The following is a 23,118-nucleotide window of genomic DNA, read 5'->3' on the forward strand; positions in this document are numbered from 1 at the left end:
ATTTTAATCATAGAACACTTCTTTTGTGTCTCAAAACTGTATTGCTAATGAGTTCAGCATTCAACCATTCCATAATTCCTTCATGAATGTTAATTTTCTCTCTCTGCTAGATTATAAACTCTGTAAAGTTAATGATCATGTCTTTTAGTTTTTGTATTCTATGGTATCTATGTGTTTCATGATATCTATTTATTCTACAGAGTAGATAGATACCAAATATATATGTATTAATTTACTCTCTCAGCAGCTACCCTAAACCACTGAAACCAAAGTAATCATAGGGATGTGAGAAGAGAGATTTTCCAATAAAGACAAAAAACCCAAACAAAACCAAACCCAAACCACCAGTGCTGTAATTCCAGGACTCCTGCTGTGGCAAAAGCAGCAAGACGTGGAGTTGGGCTTTCCCAAATCACTCTTTGCCCCAGCTTCACAGATTCTCCTTCAGTATAGATAAATTTGCAGCATGTTAAACTCAAGTGTCTATGTTTTATACAGGAATTTGAAGTTAAAGACCAAAATCTCAGTGCAATTACAAATACTTCCCATAAAAAGAACCAAATGGGAATTTCTTATGATAAATAATTTCTCAAAGTTCTCATTAAAAACTTAAGAAAAAGGTAAATAAACCAAACTTCATAGAAAAATTGTATTTACAACTCCATTCAAAAGCAGTTTTTAAAAGCAAACAATATAACACTGAAGTTGAAAAATCTATGCTCACCCAAAGTTGCCAAGTCTAATAAATTATTAACAGAACAATGCATCAAAAATAAGGCAACAACCCAAGATATTCCATTGATGATTTCTCCACGCCCAAAACTAGGTAGTAATCTATCTTCCACTTCAGCATGTCTGAAATGCTTAAGGACAGAAGTGATAAAACATTATCTTCATTCTTCATTAGACTCTTAGAACACCAGAGAAAATAATTTCAAAGCACAAAGAGGTAAAGAGGTATAATCTTTCAAAAAGATACTCAGTGTTCAAAATTCAAGAATGCAGTATTAATACACAATGCGCATTAGGTGAATATATGCAATAAAAGTGATAGCAAGTTAATTTATTTAGTACTTTTTCCATTCCATATCATCAGGGGGATTGATTTCAACTTTCCTTTTACCTACATCAGACCAATTGGTACTCAAAACTGTACCACCAGACTCCATCTGCAATAAGAAATAAAAATAGATTAATTCTTAGACCACATAATCAAACAGAATACTTTCTAAAAATGTTTGAAGCATAAAGTCCCAAATATAAGCTATGTTTGGCTCAATATAAACACAAGATAATATTTTGATTTAACCTTAGGCTTTCCAGTTACCATATTCTGTAAAATCTGAAATGGAAACTCTACAACAGTTAGGTAGGAGCATCTTGTTCACATACACCGCAATATAAAGAGCCACGTTCCCCTCTGCTAATCAGCTAGGTAGGTAGAAAAACTACCTTAAAATGAAAACAAAATTGGCTCCCAAAGAAAATAATGACGTAACCTCCTTTGCAGACGACAGTAAAAACCAGGCAAAGTAAACTCTTTCTATACTAGTTGGACAGAACTTTAGGAGCCCTTTCTTAATGCTCTCTCTGTGCCAAACATACTGCAAGTGTATGCTGGAATTTTTTAAAATCAAGGTACCGACAGGTACAGAAAGTCAGCGTCTCAGTAAAGAACTGGTTGTCTATTTATCATCTACTGAATATACTACCTACCAACTACCCTAGCATATTCACAAACACATAAAAAAAAACCCGACTTCTGAACATCTGTGATCTTAATAAAATAAAAATTCACTGGCTTGGATCATAGCAAAGAGCAGTGTGAATAAATCTAAACATTTGTAAATAATCAGCTGTGTTGCTAGCAAACATATAAAGTTACATACCCTAATATAATACTGGAACCTCAATATAACCCCACGCCCCATGCCTGCTGCCAAGCTCCCTTACACGGGTTGCTACGTATGGGATGTTCTCTATCCCAGTTCTTTTTCTGTCTTTAGTTATCCTCCAAGCATGACATCTCACCATTTCTCTGTGGTCTTTTTTGCCTCTAATCAGGACTCCACTCTTGTAAAATATATCTTCTGTATGAGCATAACTACCATTAATATAAGATGTATCACAATGCACTGTTAAAATTTTAAGAGTCTGCTTTCTTATATCTGCTTCTCATCCTTGGCTCCAACTAAACTTGACATCTCCTAAAAGGGAAGGAGTATATTTTACTAATACTTATATCCTAGATCTAAAGCACAGTGGCCTGGCACAAGGAAGGCTTCAAATAAAATGTTGAATAAAATGGGACAAGTCTATCTAATAAACTATTAAGAGGACTGAGGGAAGAAGATTTAGTTTATAACCTGATCATAATTCACTGACAACATTTATTTTCCCCTCTCTCTCTATTCACTGCAGTACAATTTAGCATTTCCCTTCTATTATTTTGTACATGTTGGTCTTCTGTACCAATTAGACTGGGAGATCACAGACAACAGTCTATTTTGTTTCTTTTGTATTATCACAAGGAGAGACACAAGCCCTTGGTATGCTCCAGGTCAATGCTGCCAAACAGATGGCTTGTTTTATGGGTGTATATGGTTCAATTACAATTAGCAAAGTCTCTGTATGAAAATGGACGCAGATTCTGTAATCTCTTGTTGAAATTTCACACACTGCTATTTTGTCCAGCATACTCTTCAAAAAGTCAATACTGAGATTGACTTCTGAGGACATGAAGCAGATGTATTTTTTCCTATTCTTCCCACTAAGTACTACTAAAAACCTTAGACATTATATAAATAAAACAAACATAAGATTACTCTAAAAGGTAAAGAGAAGAAGAAACATCATCTAGGGACCTTGGGACCCAAGGAACATCATGGTGGTGAGTTCCCTGTGTTTTCTTTTTGCCTCGTATATGCTAGAGTTGGAGGTGAAAAAGCTGGAAATGCCAAGGGGCACCAACAAAAAAAGCCCCAACAAAAGCCTGATCTCTCTAGCTAAAACTTCAGGAAAGACAGCTTAGGGAGACAGAAAATTTTTCGACAATAATTGCTCTACTCCAGCTAAACACCAGAGAAGAAACTGTGGCCTCATCCCCACCTAGGCCAGCAAAGGCTGAGTGGGGAGCCTAGACTTCCATCCGTGCTAGGCTGTCATGAATCCACCTCCTCTACTACCTGTGATGTCAGTGGAAATCCCGTGGGGAGCCAGAACTCTTAGCCACCCCTAGCAATAACAAGAAGATGCTCTGGGGTGTCTAAGGAGACCAAGTGGGGGTTCTCGATTTTGACCTTCACCTGTCAGTAGTGAGGCATTGCCTTCCCTTCCTCTGCCAGAGTAGTTATCAGAGAAAGTCAACTAAGAAGGAGGGTTTAAATAAGATGCAGAGTCTCACAGCATAACATGAAAATGTCCAGGTTTCAACTGAAAAGCACTTGTGCTGGGAAAAGCACCAAAACTCAGGAAGATTTCAGATTATATTTTTATAAAAGAAGACAATCAACAGACACTAACATTGACATGACAGAGATGTTAAAACTATCTGACAAAGATTTTAAAGCAGTCAAGGTAAAAATGCTTCAACAAGAAATTATCAACACGCTTGAAACAAATGAAAAAATAGAAAACCTCAGCAAAGAAACAGAAGATATAAAGAAGAAACAAAGAAAAGTTTCAGAATTGAAAAATACAATTCAAATAAAAAGGTCAGTGGATGGGCTCAAGAGCAAAACAGAGGGAACAGAGGAAAGAATCAGTGAACTGGAAAAGAAAACAATATAAATCACCTAATCTGAACAACAAAGAGAAAACAGAGATAAAATGAAGTGAGTCCCAGGGATCTGTGGGACTATAATAACGTATCTAAACATTTGTGCTGTCACGTTCCAGGAAGGGAGAGCACAAAGAAGGGAGGTCTGAAAAAGTACTCAAAGAAGTAACAGCTGAAAATTTCCCCAATTTAGCAAAAGACAGAAACCTATAGATTGAAGAAACTGAGCAAACCTCAATCTGGATAAATCCAAAGAAATCCTTGCCAGGACAGTTTGTCACAGGCAGATCTAAAAGAAAGCTTAAAGGAAGCTCTCTAAACAAGAAAGAAACAACAAAAAAATAGAAAAAAAATTTTTAAGATCAACAAAGAGCTGATTCTTTGAAAAAACATCAAAACTGACAAACCTCTAGCAAGAATGACAAAGAAAAAAAAGAGAAGACAAACCACCATTATGGAATGAAATGGAATATCACTACAGACTCTGCAGACATCAAAAAAGGTAGTAAGAGAATATTCTCAACACTGACAACTTAGACAAAATGGACCAATTCCTCAAAAATGCAAACTACCACAAGTCACTCAACATGTAACAGATAAGCTGAATAGTCCTATGAGCTATTAGGATAATTAAACTTATAATTTAAAGTCTCCCCCCAAAAAAATGCTCAGATGGTGTCACTGGTTTAAAGAATGTTTAAAGAAAAATAACACCAATTCTACACAATTTCTTCCCCAAAGCAGATGATGACAGAACACTTCTCAATTCATTTTATGAAGTTAGTATCACCCTGATACCAAAACCAGACAAAGACAATACAAAAAAAGAACACTATAGAGCCAGTCCTGTGGCCTAGCAGTTAAAGTTTGGCATGCCTTGCTTTGGTGGCCCAGGTTCAGTTCCCAGGCACAGAACCACACCACTCGTCTATCAATAGCCATGCTGTGGCAGTGGCTCCCATAGAAGAACTAAAAGCACTTACAACTAGAATATAGAATTATGTACTGGGGTTTTAGGCAGGGGGGAAAAAAGGGAAGACTGGCAACAGATGTTAGCTCAGGGTAAATCTTCTCCAACCAAAAAAAAAAAAGAAAGAACACTATAGACCAGTATCTCTCGTGAATATAGACACAAAATTCAAAGTATCTGAAAATATAATTGAGCACTATATAAAAAGAATTATATACTATGATCAAGTGGGGTTTATCCCAGCGATACAAGGTCGATTCAATAATAGAAATCAACCATATTAATCAAATAAAATCACCATTGTAACAGGCTAAAGAAGAAAAATCATATAATCATATTGATCAATACAGAAAAATCATTTGACAAGTCAACAGCCATTCATAATAAAAATCTTAGAAAAATAAGATTAGAGCAGAACTTTTTTTTTTGGGGTGAGGAAGACTGGCCCTGAGCTAACATCTGTGCGAATCTTCCTCCAGTTTGTATGTGGGATGCTGCCACAACATGGTTTGGTTAGCAGTGTGTAGGTCTGCACCCAGGATCCAAACCCACGAACCTTGGGCCACGGAGCGAACCCTGAAGCAGAACGCATGAACTTAACCACTACGCCACTGGGCTGGCCCCTAAAGCAGCACTTTCTTAGCTTGGAAAATCTACAAAAATCTACAGCTAATATTATACTTAAGGGTGAAAGACTGAGCGGTTTTCCCGTAAGATGAGGAACAGGGCATGGACGTCCACTCTCATTACTCTTACTCAACATAGTGCTGGAAATTCTAGCCAGCACAATATAGCAAGAAAAGGAGATAAAAGGCATACATATCAGAAAGGAAGAAATAAAACTGTCCCTATTTGAAGATGATATGATTGTCAAGAGAAGCACAAGGAATCTACCAAAAAATTTCCTAGAACTAATGAGTGAGTTCAGCAAGGTCACAGAATATAAGATCAACATAAAAAAAACCAACCGTATTTCTAGATGCTAGCAACGAACATGTGGACACAAAAAGTAAATATACAACACCATTTACAATCACTCAAAAAAAATTTAATTAAATACTGTATGGGATTTATATGCTGAAAATGGTATAACCTTGATGAAAGAATCAGAGATCTAAATAGAGTGAAAGATTCAACACAGTGAAGTCACTCTATACTGATAAAACAGTTCAATACAATTCCTAACAGGATTTTTTGGTACACATAGGCAAAATATTCTAAAATTTTATGGAAAGGCAAAGGAAATAGAATATTTAAAGTAACTTTGAAAATGAAGAATAAAGTAGGAGGAATGAATCTGCCCAATTTCAAGACTAATATAGCTATAGTAATCAAGACTGTGGTATTAACAGAGGGACAGACATGGAGATCAATGGAACAGGAAACCGAGAAATAGACTCACATAAATATGCTTCAACTGATAAAGTAAAAAAAGCAATTCAATGGAGGAAGACAGCCTTTTCCACAAATGGTGCTGGAGCAATTGAACACACATAGGTTAACAAAAAAAAGCCTTCAACCTACTCTCACACTTTATATAAAAATTAACTCAAAATGGATCATAAATTTAAATGTAATATTAAAAGAAAAAACACAGGAGAAAAATCTTTGAGATGTAGGACTAGGCAAATTCTTAGACTTCACACCAAAAGCATGATCCATAAAAAGAAAAACTGATACACTGGACTTCATCAAAATGAAATACTTTGGATCTGCAATATTGTTAAGAAAAGGAAAAGATGAGCCACAGACTGGGAGAAAATATTTGCAAACCACCTGTCTGACAAAGACCTGTCCAATTACTAGTAGCCAGGGCTTAAGGAGGGGTCGGGGCAGGAAGGAAGTGAGTTATGGCTATAAAATGACAACAATGAAGGAATCCTGTCACAATGGAAATGTTCTCTATCTTATCTGTCAATATCACGGCTATGATGTTGTACTAAAGTTTTCCAAGATGTTTCCAGAGGGGAAACTCTATAAAAAAAAATACAAGGGATCTCTCTGTATTATTTCTTACAACTGCATATGAACCTATAATTACCTCTACAAGTGTAGTTAAAAATATTTTTTTAAATCAATAGTGAAATGTACAATCATAACCCATTACTACATGGTAACTTACGTGGAACATCCGGGCCTCAAACATATCTATTAACTAAATATTAAGTTTAACTATTAAATATTAATTTTAACTTTCTACTATAAATATAAATGCCTTAAGAGAGTGACACTCTCAGAACTACTGGTAAAAATCAAATGATTACATCTTTAAGCAGATAATCCACACAATTTTGCAGTAATGACTTGTCATTAAAATTTCAGAACTTGAGGGCTAATTCAGGTGGTATTTATGCTGCTCCGGCGAAAAGCTTGCATTTTCTTAATCAATAGACAAAATTATCAACAAACGAATGAATAATCAATATGCACCTTCTACTTGACAAACACTGTTCTAGAAGTTTCCCTTCTGTATTCTTCATCTCTGACATTAAGACTATACATGGTTCTAGAAGGTAAACAACGGAAGCTCATTCAGCTATTGTGATAAATCCCAACTAATATAACTCTGTAACCTTGGTATTTCTTAAGCCTTCCAAGATCTAACTCATTGATAAAAGATTTTTCTTTGGAATAAACCTCTTGTTTCTCATCTCCTCCACAAGTTTCTAAATTCCTCAATAATTACTCTAAGTTTAGAGGAGGAAGAAATGTTCAGACAAAGCCTATTCAAAAAGGTCTCCCAACTACACTATATGCAATTCGGTCTCAAATTACCTACTTATTGTTATCTTACAATTTCTGAAATTTACTACCACAATGTATTTTTTTAAAGCTCATGTTCTTACAAATGATTTGTTCATGGCACGTTTCACTTCATCAGAACCATCTGAATAGATCTGCTGAAATAATTTGTTTAAAGCTGCATCTCCCTCCAACTTCTCATTCTTTTCTTCTTCTTTGATCTCACCAACCAATTTATCCCAATTTCTTGTATAATGAGATGACGATGGATATAGGTTCTTTACATCTATGGATTAAAAAAAACAGAGGTGATTAACTAATACATGTTGATTACGTCAAGAATAAGTAAACTTTGTGACCATGGTGTATAGAACATCTTAGCAAATAGTTTAGATTGCTGAAATTCATGTTTGTAACGTGCCTTTCTGATACATACATCAATAAGTAGATTTACACTTCTAAAAACTGAATCAGTAAGCATAAGGTAAATTCTGGGAACTTCTTACGAGCAAAATAACTCATTAAGTGTAAATTTTTGTAAAAATAACGCAAAATTAGATTAAAAACATTCTACATATTAGCAATCGAGGAAATGGTAAGAAGTATACAAGAATTTTTATACTTACAGAAACGTTAAAGCAATTCTAAAAATAGTATTTTTTTAAAAGACACTTCATTAAGAAATTTCTCTTGTAAACAAGATTTTAATAAATGTTAAAAATGTGGCTTTTTCTGAGGTACTTACATATCTTTCAGAGTAGAAATAAACTGAAAATATAAATAATTATCCGTGACATTTGACAATGAGTTAAGACTATCTTCTCCCCACATTAAAAATATTAGATTACTTCAAAAGGGAATAAGGAATTCCTGAATGTTGAAAAACACAACATGTGATGATCTAGAGTTCAATGACCACATCACACACACACAGAAAATAATAGTACTTGTAGGGCACAGTGAAGTAAACAGAGGCTGCTTGCAGCCAGAGAGGCCACAGGCTCAGGGGCTCAGGGGACTGAGAAGACTGCCCCCCAAACCAAAGGAATTAAGACCTTGCCACCTAAAAAGTAAAAAAGTACCTAACCTACCTAGTAGCTATAAGAGCAGTTCTGTTCACTGTCTAATGGAAATATACCTTGAGCCACATATATAATTTAAAATTTTCTAGTAGCCACATTACTAAAATAAATCAGGTGAAATACACTTTAATATATTTTATTCAACATAATATATCCCAAAATAGTATCATTTCAACATGAAATCTGTATAAAAATACTAAGAAATTTTATGTTCTTTTTTCATACTAAATCTTCAAAATCTGGTATGTATATATTTTACACTTATAGCACATCTCAATCCAGACTACTCATATTTCAAGGTGCTCAACAGGTATATGTGGCTAGTGGCTAATATACTGGACAATGTAGCTATAGAGCTTAAAAAAAAAAAAACTTGATTCAAAGCTTCCCTATCAATATTTCAGGATACATGAATCCTAATCCAAATGTCCCTTTTCCACTACTACCTCTCTATATCCCTTTTCTCAAAATAGTTGAGAAACTACTAATTGTTCATTCTGTCTTTCCATCTCCTCTCTTCACCTGTAATCCAACCTTCTCCGTCTATACCCCACAAAACAAAACACCGCCCTCCCCCCAGTTTTACTCAGGGCAAGCATACTGGTTTTCAAGTCCTATCTACCCTTCCTCTACCAGTAATCCCCTCTATCTCTGCACATTTTCACCAGCAGCCAAAGAAAAGAAAACTCAAATTAAGAGCCTAGGAAACAGGGTTTAATTAATCCTAATGCTGATTCCCCAGAAGGATGAGAACACAGGTTCTAATCTCCATTTTACAGATAAGAGACCTGGCCCAGACAGGTTAAGCAACTTGCCCTTATCTGCAGTCTCCAGCTTGCAATACATAGGAATCTGACAAGCATATTAATTCCTTACAAAAATATAACAAAACAGGAGGAATAGCATCTTGAATATCCAAAGCACTGAGTTTAGAAAAACTTTAACACTAAAAAAATCTTTATATTTAATCTTAGAAAAACTTTAACACCATGTAGATGGCAGATGAACTACTGAGAGATGGGTAACCCAACTTTCTTGCTCATTCACTACACTATCAATTAACTACAAAGATACTTATGTCAGCTGAGACCTTGCATTGTTAGAAAATGTGGCAATAAGCAGTATCACACATGGGATTAACAGAAGAACCAGACCCAGACTCTGAAGACTTGGGTTTAGTCCTAGAGAATGAAAACTGCTGGGTGATCTATTATTAAGCAAGGTGCTTAACCCTTCTGAGCCTGTAAAACAGGAAGAACAATACTGGGCTGCCTACAATATAGTGCTGTTAGAATTAAATGAGACGCTACATTTTAAGTGTTTCTTTAAAAAAAAATGCTTTGAGCTATATATAAACCTCAGCCCAAAAATCTCTTTAGGGGGTCAGCCACAAGAAAAGCACATAACATCTCTACTACATCTTTCAAACAAAGTGAAGCAGAAGCTTAATTAAATAGCTTAAATATCAACTTGAAATATTCCAATCCTTAAAAATTATCTGTTGGTGTCAATGTCCTGGTTTTGCTAAGTATGCTATAGGCTAATTACGATGTTATTTTGCAGAAAAGCTGGGTGAAGGGTACATGAGAACTCATTTCTCCAACTTCTATGAAAACCTAAAATTATTTCAAAATAAAAATAAGCTAATAAAAATCAACGATCTGTTGGCTAATTCCGTTATCTTCTAAAAGGTGCCACAAGTAACTATATTTTCTGTTATAGAAAGCAGCGAAAAATCTAAAGTAGCTGAAACAATGCTATCTCATTTCAGTCATCCAATCACGGCATTAACTCTAATCAAAGAGAAATTTCTCTCCATTCATTAATGAGGACATTGCCGTAAAATACAGTCTTAGTTGTAGTTCTAGGAGTGTCTTGCAGATTAATTATCCTGTTAGAAAAATACATATGTGCCTATTGCATATGCTTACAATTGACCCAACATAAAGTAGCCTGTTCCTTAAAGGGTTAAATTAGCGTACAGCAGCTCTATCACCCAGGTTTGGGTAAGTGCACGCTATGATGTTCGCACAACAACGAAATCACCTAACGACACATTTCTCAGAATGTGTCCCTGTCGTTATGTGAAGCATGGCTGTATAGTGAAATATGCTAGATACTTTATGAAGCCCTCAAATTTCAGGAAATTGAGTTGACAATATCAGAAGAAACAGAAAGGAATAAGTAAGAGAGGACAGGGAAGAGGAGGAAATATGTAAGCAGAGTAAACTACTAATTCACTTAAAACCCAAAAAGAAACAACAGGAAAGGTCAACACAAAAAAACAAGCAACCCCTAACTGATGTCAGAAACTGACATAGTAAACAAATCCCAACTCCCTTTGGGCTTTTGCTGCCACTCATTGTATTCTTAGAGTTTAAGAAGTTAGAACCTTCATAAGAAAGGCTACTTTGTATTCATTACAGAGCAATCTTATTATACTCAATGTATCTTATCTCGGGAACATGAATAATGAAAGTAGAAAGAGTGCTCATTACTATTTAATTTCAACCATATAACACAATATGAATTTAAGGTTCATCAAGTCCAGAAAACAAACCTGCTATGAACTGTTTCGGCTTAGGCACATCTCCTTGCCCCTCTAGCTTTTCCCATCTTATAGCCTCTGGCTTTTTCATTTTAATTTCAATCTGGAGAAAACATGAGATAAAATCCATTATTCAATGTAAAATACACAAAACAGTGAAAAAATGCAATTTTTCAAGTTTAAGTCAAAGTTTTATAATAGTGTCCTTGAGATAGTTTCCTTAAATTATCCAAGGTTAAATTTTAACAACTTTGAAACATTTATTTTGTTTCTACTTAAAAGCCAGCCTTCAAAAACAACATACAAATTGAAGAGTCTTGAAATCCACTCTTTTCTTCTTCTAAAGTAGTGTTCTCAATCTGGGTTGATTTGTCTGGAGACATTGTTGATATCACGCCTGGGGTGCAGGTGAGGGTGCTATTGACATCTAGTGAGGAGAGGCTAGGGTGCCACTAAACATCAACATTCAGGGCAACCCCTCCACAACAAAAGAATTATCCAGCCCAAAATGTCAACAGCAGCACTCACCCCTGAGAAGCCTGTTCTAAAGGAATTACTACATTTCGATGTACATTACTAACCTTAGAGTGGAGAAATTCATTCCATTGTATAAAATGAGTCCAAGTAATGCTAACATTTTTACAATTGATCATTCAATAATTATTTACCTTTTTATTGAGTTATTGATAGGTTACAATCTTGTGAAATTTCAATTGTACATTAATGTTTGTCAGTCATGTTGTAGGTGCACCACTTCACCCTTTGTGCCCACCCCCCACCCCACCTTTCCCCTGGTATCCACTAAACTGTTCTTAGTCCATAATTTTAAATTCCTCATGAGTGGAGTCATACACAGATTATCTTTCTCTCGCTGGCTTATTTCACTTAACATAATTCTCTCAAGGTCCATCCATGTTATTGCAAATGGAACGATTTTGTCCTGTTTTGCAGCTGAGTAGTATTCCATTGTATATATGTACCACATCTTCTTTATCCATTCGTCTGTTGCTGGACACTTAGGTTGCTTCCACGTCTTGGCTACTGTAAACAGTGCTGCAATAAACATTGGGGTGCACAGGACTTTTGGGATTGCTGACTTCAAGCTCTTTGGATAAATACCCAGTAGTGGGATGGCTGGATCGTATGGTAGTTCTATTTTTAATTTTTTGAGGAATCTCCATACTGTTTTCCATAGTGGCTGTACCAGTTTGCATTCCCACCAGCAGTGTAGATCATTCAATAATTATTAAACACGCATTATGAGCAAGGTATAGTCTTCAGGGATGTGGGGGATTTTTAAAATATTAAAGACATGTCCTTGACCATTTGGAAACATGTGAGATACTTGGAGAAAGTTACTCAAGAGGCAAATAAATGTTCTAAAAGCTCAGGAGAGGTCACAGCTGGCTGTGAACAGGGAACGTTTCAGGGCACCTTGAAGAGCGGTGAGGGGTAGGAGCATTTGCAATGGTGGAGGCGGGTAGGTCTCCAGAAGCAAACAGAAGAGCCTAAAATTGGAGCCCTGAGGTGTGAAAGGACACAGTGCATCAGGGAGTACAGAGGAGACTAATTTGCTGCAAGTCCAGGACTTATGTTAGAGCAGTGAAAAATACACATGGAAAAAAAGGTGTAAGCAGACTATGAAGAGCTTCTGAATGCGAACCTAAGGTCACATATTAAAATGAAGTATTAGCAGCATCCTAGAAACATCTCTCTAATCAAGGCTGGTCCCCTAGAGTCTACCCTTAACCCTAACATAAGCTCACATAGCACTTAGATCTACCTTTTGTTTTCCTTATTCCAATAATGCACTCTACTCCCGTTTCTAGCCTGGCAGAAATCAGCATTTATAGTGCTGGTAACCACAGTAATAACTATTATGCAAATAGTTTAAGAATCAAATTAGAATTTTATATTCTAATTTTTTTTCTAAGAAAAGGATTATTACTTGTATAAGCAGGAAAAAAAGATTTAACAAAAAGAAAAGCCTATTTACATCTTGGTTCTTTGACTCCTTTAGATCAGAAGAATCATTTAAATTAGTAATTACTGGTAATCTTTCTACCGCCTGCCTTTATCAAGAGAATCCTTAAAATTTGCATTTTAAAATAACAAAATACTAACAGAGAAATCTGCCAATATTTTTAATCAGACATGAAGGGATGGTGTGGAAGGGGTGTGGTCTCTTAGTATTTGTATTTTCTTTAGGAGCAGTGAAACGTAACAAAAAAAGTTGTCATAATGAGAGAAAAACATGAAACAAATGTGCCTGGGAAATGTGCAAAAAGATAAGTATTTTAAATGCAATTTACATGTTTAAATTCTACATAAATAAAAAAATTTTATAAGACTCTCTAGAATTCCCTAAAATGAACTATGATTAATCTTTTTAAAGTAAAATATCATTTGTATTTTCTCATACACAATATTAACTGAGGGTACTCTGGTTATCTTAAGCTGTCACTGCTGGAATATTTACCAAAAAGGTACATAAGGGCTGGCCCAGCGGCACAGTGCTTAAGTTTGCATGCTCTGCTTCAGCAGCCTGGGGTTTATGGGTTCAGATCCCAGGCACAGACATATCCACTGCTCATCAAGCCATGCTGTGGTGGTGTCCCACATACAAAACAGAAGAAGATTGGCACAGATTTTAGCTCAGGGACAATCTTCCTCACCAAAAAAGAAAAAGTACATAAATCCAATAGCTGGCAATGACACAGCAATAGTTACTGAAAGGGGCTATTAATATTATCCTAAAATTTAAAATTGCATCTTCCTCCTCTAATTTTCAGTTCATTTGGAAATGAAGACCTGGCAAGCAGTATGTAACATCAACACTACCCTTAACTAACCTCAGGCACAGGGCACTCCATATCCGCACCACACGTTCCTGTGCTAAGTACTGTCTATAAAAAGTTCCTTGTTTCACCTGAAGAGCAGCACACACGAGCACTTGCATCTACTGAAAGCCTCAGTATATACATAACCTGAGTAACTGTGTTATGAACAAGGAGGCCTTTAGAAAGCCAAAATTAAAGCTCTTAGTAACAACTTGTTTCCACTGAGACATGCTGAACTGAACTTGAAATTATACTTAATTCATTCATTAAAATAGCTGCACATAACAGACCATTTTAAACAGTTTTTAAAAAGGTAAGAAGAGGGGGAACTAATTCTCTATGAATTCCTTTTTACACGTACTTCACTTTCAATACGTGTACATCCTTCTAAAAATGAAGTCTTAAATCTTGATGATTTTGGTAGATACTTCTCAAATTACCACCAGTCCAATTTCAGCTATTTTTATTGCGACCATGAATAAGTCATTAAATTAACTTAAAACTTTGCTAGCTTGCTTAAAGGTTGCTCTTATATGCACAGGAAAGGCTTTCAATGCACCATAATCCCAAAGCAGTATCTGCGAGTGACTACTAAGGATCCATACTGTGCTGGATTTTCAGTCTTCAATGTTATGGGTCCTACCCACCAGCCACCTCTACGGTCTTCTTTGCACAGCAGAGAGTTTAATTTTTTCCCATGAAAGTAACTTTAGACTTAAAGAGAAGCCATTACTCCTAAAGGGTCATGGCATAAAGACACCGTCTTCTTAAGAAGTGGTAAGCAAGCTCCCACTTACTGCTACAGATTGATGGTGAGGGATCTTTGTCCCAGAGACTAGAGAGCTGTGCAGTTTACTGGTAACGTTTTTTTTTCTGGCAAACTTTTCAGAATCATCTGTTTTAAGGCGGCAGTCATTAAATAAGGGTTCCTCGGATCTTTAGAATGTAGCTTTCCCAACGTTGTCTTACACAGCTTTGAGCATGTTTAATTGCTATATCAAACCCGTGCTCAATAATACAGTAGTTCAGTCTTCCTGAGGCCAGACTGCACAGCTACCTTCTTTATTTTTACACTCAAATCACTTTAAAATCATTTTTTAAAATGCAGAAGATGGTAATGAATGAAGAGGAACTGAAAAATCTTGCCAAAGTTCTAATAGCTCAATTGAAATACCCACCGAGTGCCTCCTCTGAGCCAGGCACTGCACTGGTACATACGGCCACTGCCTCTATTCTTCTTGAAGGAATCAATTAGAAGTGACAGTCCCATAAACAAAAGATTCTAGTATATATCACCTGTACTGACAGACCTAAGTGTTGGGAAATATCTAGTTATGTGGAAGGAACTACGCCAAAAAGTCATTCACTAGTGAAGACTGAGTGATTACTTTCTCAGCTCCTTTATATTTCTCCAAATTTTCTATGACACACATTTATTGCTTTTATAATCTGAATAAAAATCTAAATAATCAGGATAAAGTACTACTAATAATAGTAAGATTGAGAATTTATTACATTCCCCATGTACTAAGTGCTTCATATATTATCTCAATTAATAAAACAACTCTGTAAGAGGAGATTACCATCCATATCTTAGAGATGAGGGAGCCAAGAGATAGAATACCTTGCTGGAAGTGTCTTTTACTGCCAGAAGTTTTACTTATTTTATATCCTCAGAAATAAGCAGAGGTTGAGAACAAGACAAAAACAATCAGCTGTGTAATTTTAGAAAGAGAAGAGTCACAAACAGGTGCCACTTACTGGATATATGACCACAAGCAAGTAATTAACCTCACTGAGCCTCAGTTTCTCCTTGTAAAATGGGATTAATAAGACCTATCTCATTTAGGGCTCTTATGAGGATTAAATGAGACCACATATGAAAAGAATATAGCATTACGTCTGGCACATAACAACTGAATGTTATTATAAATCCCATCATCATCATCATTATAATTAGCTAAAAACTCTGGGCAAATTATTTAACATCTCTGGGTTCAGTTTCCATACCTGTGAATAGGTGATAAAAATATTTACATCCTGCAGTAATTGTGAAGATTACATGGGATAATACACAGAAGTCAAAACAGTTACCTACTATAATTCTCCACAGGTCAAACAATATGGGACTGTGGGAATAAGCTCCAGTAAATGCATACAATGAAATACTTCACTGTAGAATATTTAAGGGCATGGAAAATACTCATAACATATGGCTAAGTTTAAAAAAACAGCTACAGGTAGGATGTACAGTAAAATCCTTTTCTTTTGAAAATATATGAATATACTTTAATAGAAAAGGCGACAAGAATATACTCCAAGATCTATAATTTGTGGATATCAGCAACTAATTAGCTATTTAAAAAAAACCTCAACGGCTGGCCCCATGGCCCAGTGGTTAAATCCGAGTGGCCCAGGGTTTCGCCAGTTTGGATCCTGGGTGTGGACACAGCACCGCTCATCAAACCATGCTGAGGCAGCATCCCACATAGTACAACCAGAAGGACCTACAACTAGAATATACTACTATGTACTGAGGGGCTTTGGGGAGGAGAAGGAAAAAAAAAAGATTGGCACATGTTAGCTCAGGTGCCCATCACAAAAAAACTCAAAAAACGTATTACCACCACCACTGTATCAAAAAGACATAATGAAACAAGAACCCAAAACCCCCCCATCTGTGTTTAAAACAACAGCAGCATCCTGCCCAGACACCTCCACTCCATTATAGCATCACTGTGCTTCTTCTATGAATATTAAGAATTCTAAAACTTCTCAAACTTTAGTGGGTTAAGAAGGGAGAAGGGGCCCATTTGTCTCTAAGTAGAGACAGACATTTTTATTTCCCATGGTTCCAATTAAAAGCTTTCATATTTTATATTGAATAATATGGAAAAATTACTTTGACTAAAAATAGGAATACAAGAATATTTCTACAAGGGCAAACTTACTCCAAAGGATTCTGAGAATTCCAATTTTTACCTGGAGTGAATATTAATCTTTAAAATGAGTATTTTGCAGCACAGTTGTTATTAAAGTTATTTATAATCCTGATTGTGACCAGAGAACACTGTCATGAAATTTAACAAGATGGAACAAGAGAAACATTACAGTTTCTTAATAAAGGAAATGGATTAAGGCAGATATGAAAGCTGGTATTCAGTAAAAGGAAAAAACAACTATCGAGGGTACTGAAAAAATATGAATTCTGACTTGGGAAAACATATTAGATATTACACTGTAAAATATTTAGTTAAGAAATGCTATTTCAATTATTTAAGGGTCCTCCTCTTCTTATTTTCATTGGAAATTATATCTCACCTGAATTAACAATACTTAACCAATGGTTATACATGAATATGTAACATTCGTTCAACCTTGAAGGTGGGAAAGAAAACAGGATTCTCAAAAGCAAAGAAATAGCCCTTTCAAACCACAGATTTTACAGAATCTCTAATTTTAAGCAGATTCTCCTAGGCAAAATGCATCCTTTTCTCAATCCACTTAAAGGATTCAAGACATCTGAATACATAGGAAAAGCAAATTACTTCACTGTTTTCCTGTGTCATCACTAAATAAGCCTCAGTAACCCAGAGAAAGATTTTATTTTCAATATTTTAACACTGTCTCCCTTTGTTGTATGAAAAAAGATTCAAAACTTTCATCATTTCCCTTAACATATAATTAAAGTACAATTCTTTCCATTTGTTTCCCATAAAATTACAGCTTAAAAATTGGTAGTCTAACGAAGTAATATATATTAATTTGGGTTAGGACAAGAAAAATAATCGTCCTTCAGAATGCATCCTTAAAATCTATTCTTTAATCCAGAACTTAGAAAAAACTAAGCAAAGCAGCACTAGCTTCACAGAAGTAAAAGTATTCCTCCTGGGTCAGAGTGAACAATTTAGTAACTATGTGAACCTGGGGAAAGCACTGAAAATGCATGAACCTCAGTTTCTTTTCACCCGTAAAACTAAGAATGAAAATACTTATTTTGCCAACTTCACAGGACTAACAGCAGAATCCAATTTAAGTTCATTCACTGAACAATTACTGACCACCCACTATGTACAGTGTACAGGGCTAGGGTGGTCAAATTTTTACTAAAAAATTATTCATTGTTTGTAAAGTTAACCGGGTGTCTGGTACTTTATCTGGAGACTCTACCTGGAGCATATACAAAGACACAAACATGACATGCTTGTTATCCTCAAAAGACTTACTAAGAGCAAGGGAAATAAAACATACATAGAAACAAACTACTATTCAAGAAAAGCAGTTATGTAGCATTTTAAGAAAGGAGAAAAGATGAAAAAGGCGTATCGAGAACACAGTAAGAGAAGCTGGGGAATAGTTAGAATCAACAAGCACTCACAAGGTTCAAAGGAGAATAACAAATAAGGATGAGAGTGCTTAGTTACATCCTCAATTCTAGCCACACAGACTTGTGTATTTACTGCACATATTACTCTTTGGTAAGTGTACGGGGCGGCTCAGTAACACAAGGTTTTAAGTCATTTACCATCTATTCACACAAATCAGTTTACATTTAAATTACTTCAAAAGGACATGCAGTAACAACATCTTGATATATACAAAAATGCCAAACTCCTAATAGTCTCCGTCCCAAATCTAGCTATAGTTTTGTGCTTCATTACTTTACCCAAGATTATTTTATTAAATAAATTCTACACTGTATGTATGAGGCCAGTAAGACAAAAATCTTGATAAGATTTCATCCCTTTTCCCACTTTCTATCATCCAAGCAACTCTGTTTCCCATCTCTCCCTCATAAGTAAACACCTTTTACTTTGTAATCTTCAAATAAACAGACCATTTTTAACTAGATGCAAAAACCACTGCTTCTTTACTTTGCACTTCCTACTCCCACCCTCTGCAGATATATGCTTTTCTTTCAGCAGGCCCAGTTACCATTCTTCATGACACAGATCGACCCTGATTCTATTCTATGACAGGAAAATTCACATGTCCTTAAAACTTAAACTCAGTAGTTAATAAGATATGTTGCAGGACACATGTATAAAAAAAGCGTAGTATTGAAAAAAGTCTACTTATATCATTCATTCTCATTAAGTCATCATATACCTTCCCACAACTTTACAGATGAAGGATTTCAGAGCTCAAAGTCCACATCCCTAATTTTTATAGATGCAAAAAATTTAGTCCTATAATAATTTTGTGACTAGTCTATAAATTCACAGGGCAAGCAAAGAACTAGATGTCAGATTTTTTTGATTTTCAGTTCAGTATCTTTCCTACTAAATTATACTACTACCAACTACATCTTTTGATATTTAAAATATTCCCTGAATTTGAATTATATTGCATATTTTTACTTCTTGAAAATATAAAGAATCTAAAAATTACATAGTTACTCAAACTACAATTATTCACTAACCCCCCACGACAAACTAAAATTCAGCTTACCTAAAACACACAACAAAAAAAGAGCAGATTCATCTTTAAAGTAGTTTGTATCCTTAAATGTGTAAGATAGGGTGAAAAAGTATTTGTATATCAAAACAGGCCAGAGTGACAAGTTCAAGAAACAAGACACTGTCAGTATCAAATCTTAGAGATGCTGATTATATCTTTTTTGGAAACCTCTTTATTGAGAAGTATTATACGTATCTTAATAAGCGTCCAAACGCTACTGAGGTTAAGTAGACTTTTACACTCCACTGTCCTAGAATTTTGGGAGGGGGAAAAATTGTTACTCAAAAACTATCGTTCTTATTTACCTCTCCCTTTTAATTTAAACATATGTGGCTGAAAGGATCTAAGTTTATAATCACATGGGTGATTAGTGGACCAATGTTTGATTTTGAAAAGATTGCTACTGACAATCCTTCTCAATTGTCCTACCTTTGTTGAAAGTACTTTAAACGTGCTCTGTTCTGGTATTACAGAATGAAGAAGTCTCAGCTTCAAATTGTAATCCTCTCCAGAAGGAAGTTTCACTGAAGCAGATAACTAATGAAAACAAAATTAGCAGTGCATTTCATAAGTTTATTTAATGAAGGGTAAAATACTTAAACTGAATATAATTACAGAATTTCAATATTGCTGCAGATTATTTTAAACACTTTATATGGAATATCAGATTTAAGAACCTCAAAATAACCCTTTTTTTCCATCTGGTATCCTCACATGAATTCTCATATACATAATTAAACAGCACAAAAGAGTGTATTTCATAACACATATTTAGCATTTAAATCTCAAGGAGACTCAAGACACAAGAGTAAAATGATACAATATGTAACAAAAGAATTCATGTGTAAAACGTCTAGTTCTACCACAAACTCTCCTAAATATCACAATATTTTCTAAGTGCTAAGATACAAAGTTATTAAAAGTCACATTCATTTAATACAGTTAGTAAAATCTAAGATGTATAAATCATACAACAAATAAGTAGACCTTTTCACGAAGTATACTGCATAAATGAAATCAAATCACATTATCTTTTTTTTTTGGCGAGGAAGACTGTCCCTGAGCTTAACATCTGCTACCAATCCTTCCCTTTTTGCTTGAGAAAGATGATCCCTGAGCTAACATCCATGCCAATCTTCCTCCATTTCCTATGTGGGACACCTCCATAGCATGGTTTGATGAGTGGTATGTAGGTCCGCACCTGGGATCCGAACCCACAAACCCTGGGCTGCCGAAGCAGAGTGTGCAAACTTAACCACTATGCAACTGGGCTGAGCCCAAATCACATATCTTACTAATGGTCTTATATATTTCTCAATTAAGTTCTGCTTTGAATTCTAAATCTAAAGAAAATAATGCACATCTAGTTATAATCTACAGTATACATATACTCTTATCTCAAAACTTAAAATGATTCCAATGGAAAAGGAATGCTTCAGATTTTTATCAGCATTTTCTACATTATCTCAGGAAGAAATGACATATATCTGATAAACTGCTACAGATTATTCTGCAATATACTGTATTTATAAATAAAAGTATTTAATCTCAACATAAAAAATGGTTCAAAGGCTATAATGACCTCTTTTTCTGAAAATTCCACATTTACATCATTCTTCTGAACATTCTTGATCATAAGTGTAATGATTACTTGAGATTCTGTTTGATACCAGTCATACCTATTAAAAAAGAAAAAGGAAACTTAAAACAGAACTTCCAATTTTCTTAGTTATTGCTTTGTTTTGATAAGATAAAAACTACAATTTGATAAACAGTAAGAGCTCCACCTTGAGGAACAAAATAGCAAAGCAGTGCTGGTTCGTAGAAACAATTTTATATAACTAATTTCCCATGATCTGTACTAATGGAAAAGAACAGTAAGGTAGATGATGCCCCAAACCCTTCCAGTGGATTTAAATACTTACATGATTTTCTCGGTTCTGACTTACATCTCTAATACTGCTGAGCTTAAGCTAATGTTAAAGATAAGATTTACTCTAAATAGCTAACAGTTATTATACACCATCAATAGTTTTATACTCATTTCAATCTAATACCAAGAAGATGTAAACACTTCCATCCCTATTTTACAGATGAAAAAATGTAAGTTCAGAAGGGTGAAGCAATCAGCCCTTCAGTTAGGTGTTACACTGGACCCAGGTCAGCTTGACTCCACACTCCATGATCTCTCAACTGAAGTTGGGGACAAAAAGCCCTGAGAATAGGGGGCAGAAGTAAATGAGCTGAAATTAAAATAATTCAAAGTTCAACTCATTCTGCCAGGCACATTAAATACAATATTTTTCTTCAATCCCAATGTGTGTGGGAAGATTCGTGTCCCTAGAGATTCTAATTACGTGTCTGTCTCACACTGAAAGCTCTAAAAATGTAGGGACCCTCACCTTAAAATTAGACCACATTATAAACTCCAGGAGGGCAAAGTGATTTATCTATCCTATCACTATTACATTCCCAGGACTAAGCACAGCGCTTGGTACACAGTGTACTTACTAAATCAATGTTGGATTATTTTTTGCTCCAAACACCATAATTATTATTTGATATTTATGTGCCCTCTCCCTGCTGCTGCCACCAAGCTAGTCAAAGTTCCTGTGACTACTAGGTACTTGGAGAGTCCTCTTGTATCTCCCCAGAAAGAACACGAATAAATTGCTTTGTTTTAACATTTCCAAGGCATTTTAGGTAATTGTGTCAAAAAGCACCTTGATTAAAGAAATAAACTATAAGAGTCCCACAGTTTCTCTTTAAAATTCAGTGAGAAAGCAAAGCTCAATGCCTTATGCTTCCTTCTGTTTCAGTCCTAAGAATACATGTAGTACACATGGCTAATAAATAATTAAAAATAAATTCAAATACTTGCTAGCTGCTTAATCATTACTGTAATCGCTGCCCTCACCATTGGTCACTTTCAACTTACACAGAATTATTTTATGAAAAATTTACTCCAAGTATAAAAGGCAGGTAAAATTACACTTCTCTCGAGCCTACTATTAATTTATTTACCTATATAATAACAACTAGACTGGAAGACACTCTCCTTAATATATGGAAAGGCGACATAATATGGAATTACGTGAAACAAGCTTAAAGTTGAGAAGTAATTTGAATTTAACCTTAATATGAACACTAATACTAATCAGTAAACAGCCTTAGAATTAGTTTTTCAAGGCTATAACATGATTTTTAAAAAAATTTAAATCAAAGGTAAGGATCTGCTTACTTTCCAATGACAGGGTCTTTTTCCCTTTAAGCATATTCATCATGCATTATAAAAAAGAAACACTTACTTAATTTTTGACTGATGAGTCCGCTGCGATGCAGACTAATTTTCGCAGGTTGAAAGAGAAAGATTTCTACAAGTTAGTTTAGCAATTCTATATTTAAACGTATTATTAACTTACCCAGTGTTATAGTTGCTTTGATACAGAATAACTACATGAAAATATCCTTCAAAGACAAAGCATGGTATCCATAACTGTTAAATAATACTAGTCCTCACAAAAATTAGAATATTCAGCATTTTTATAATTGAGTTTCAATTTCAAAAAAGATTTTTCTTCTAAAATAAAAGCAGCATAAACCCCAGAAAACTTTCTAAAGGTATGACTGGAAAAGGTTACATATAAAATGTTCAGTTCCAACATGCAATAACTCTCTAAACTGAAAATAACAGTAGC

At 35.1% G+C, this 23,118-nt stretch overlaps 1 protein-coding gene across 1 annotated transcript in view; it reads right to left on the reverse strand.

The window, feature by feature from the left end:
- Positions 1-635: 635 nt before the first annotated feature.
- Positions 636-23,118, reverse strand: part of SUGT1 (SGT1 homolog, MIS12 kinetochore complex assembly cochaperone) — a 38,017-nt gene continuing 15,534 nt past the window's right edge. The window contains exons 8-13 of the mRNA XM_046664447.1: positions 22,729-22,763; positions 21,003-21,099; positions 19,850-19,957; positions 11,133-11,223; positions 7,595-7,776; positions 636-1,169 (exon numbers count right to left, since the gene is read on the reverse strand). Of these exons, the coding sequence (XP_046520403.1) occupies positions 1,068-1,169; positions 7,595-7,776; positions 11,133-11,223; positions 19,850-19,957; positions 21,003-21,099; positions 22,729-22,763 (615 nt within the window). The 3' untranslated portion in view covers positions 636-1,067. The remainder of the gene's footprint in view (positions 1,170-7,594; positions 7,777-11,132; positions 11,224-19,849; positions 19,958-21,002; positions 21,100-22,728; positions 22,764-23,118) is intronic.

The sequence above is a fragment of the Equus quagga genome, chromosome 6 (assembly GCF_021613505.1).
Source record: "Equus quagga isolate Etosha38 chromosome 6, UCLA_HA_Equagga_1.0, whole genome shotgun sequence".
NCBI classification, from domain to species: domain Eukaryota; kingdom Metazoa; phylum Chordata; class Mammalia; order Perissodactyla; family Equidae; genus Equus; species Equus quagga.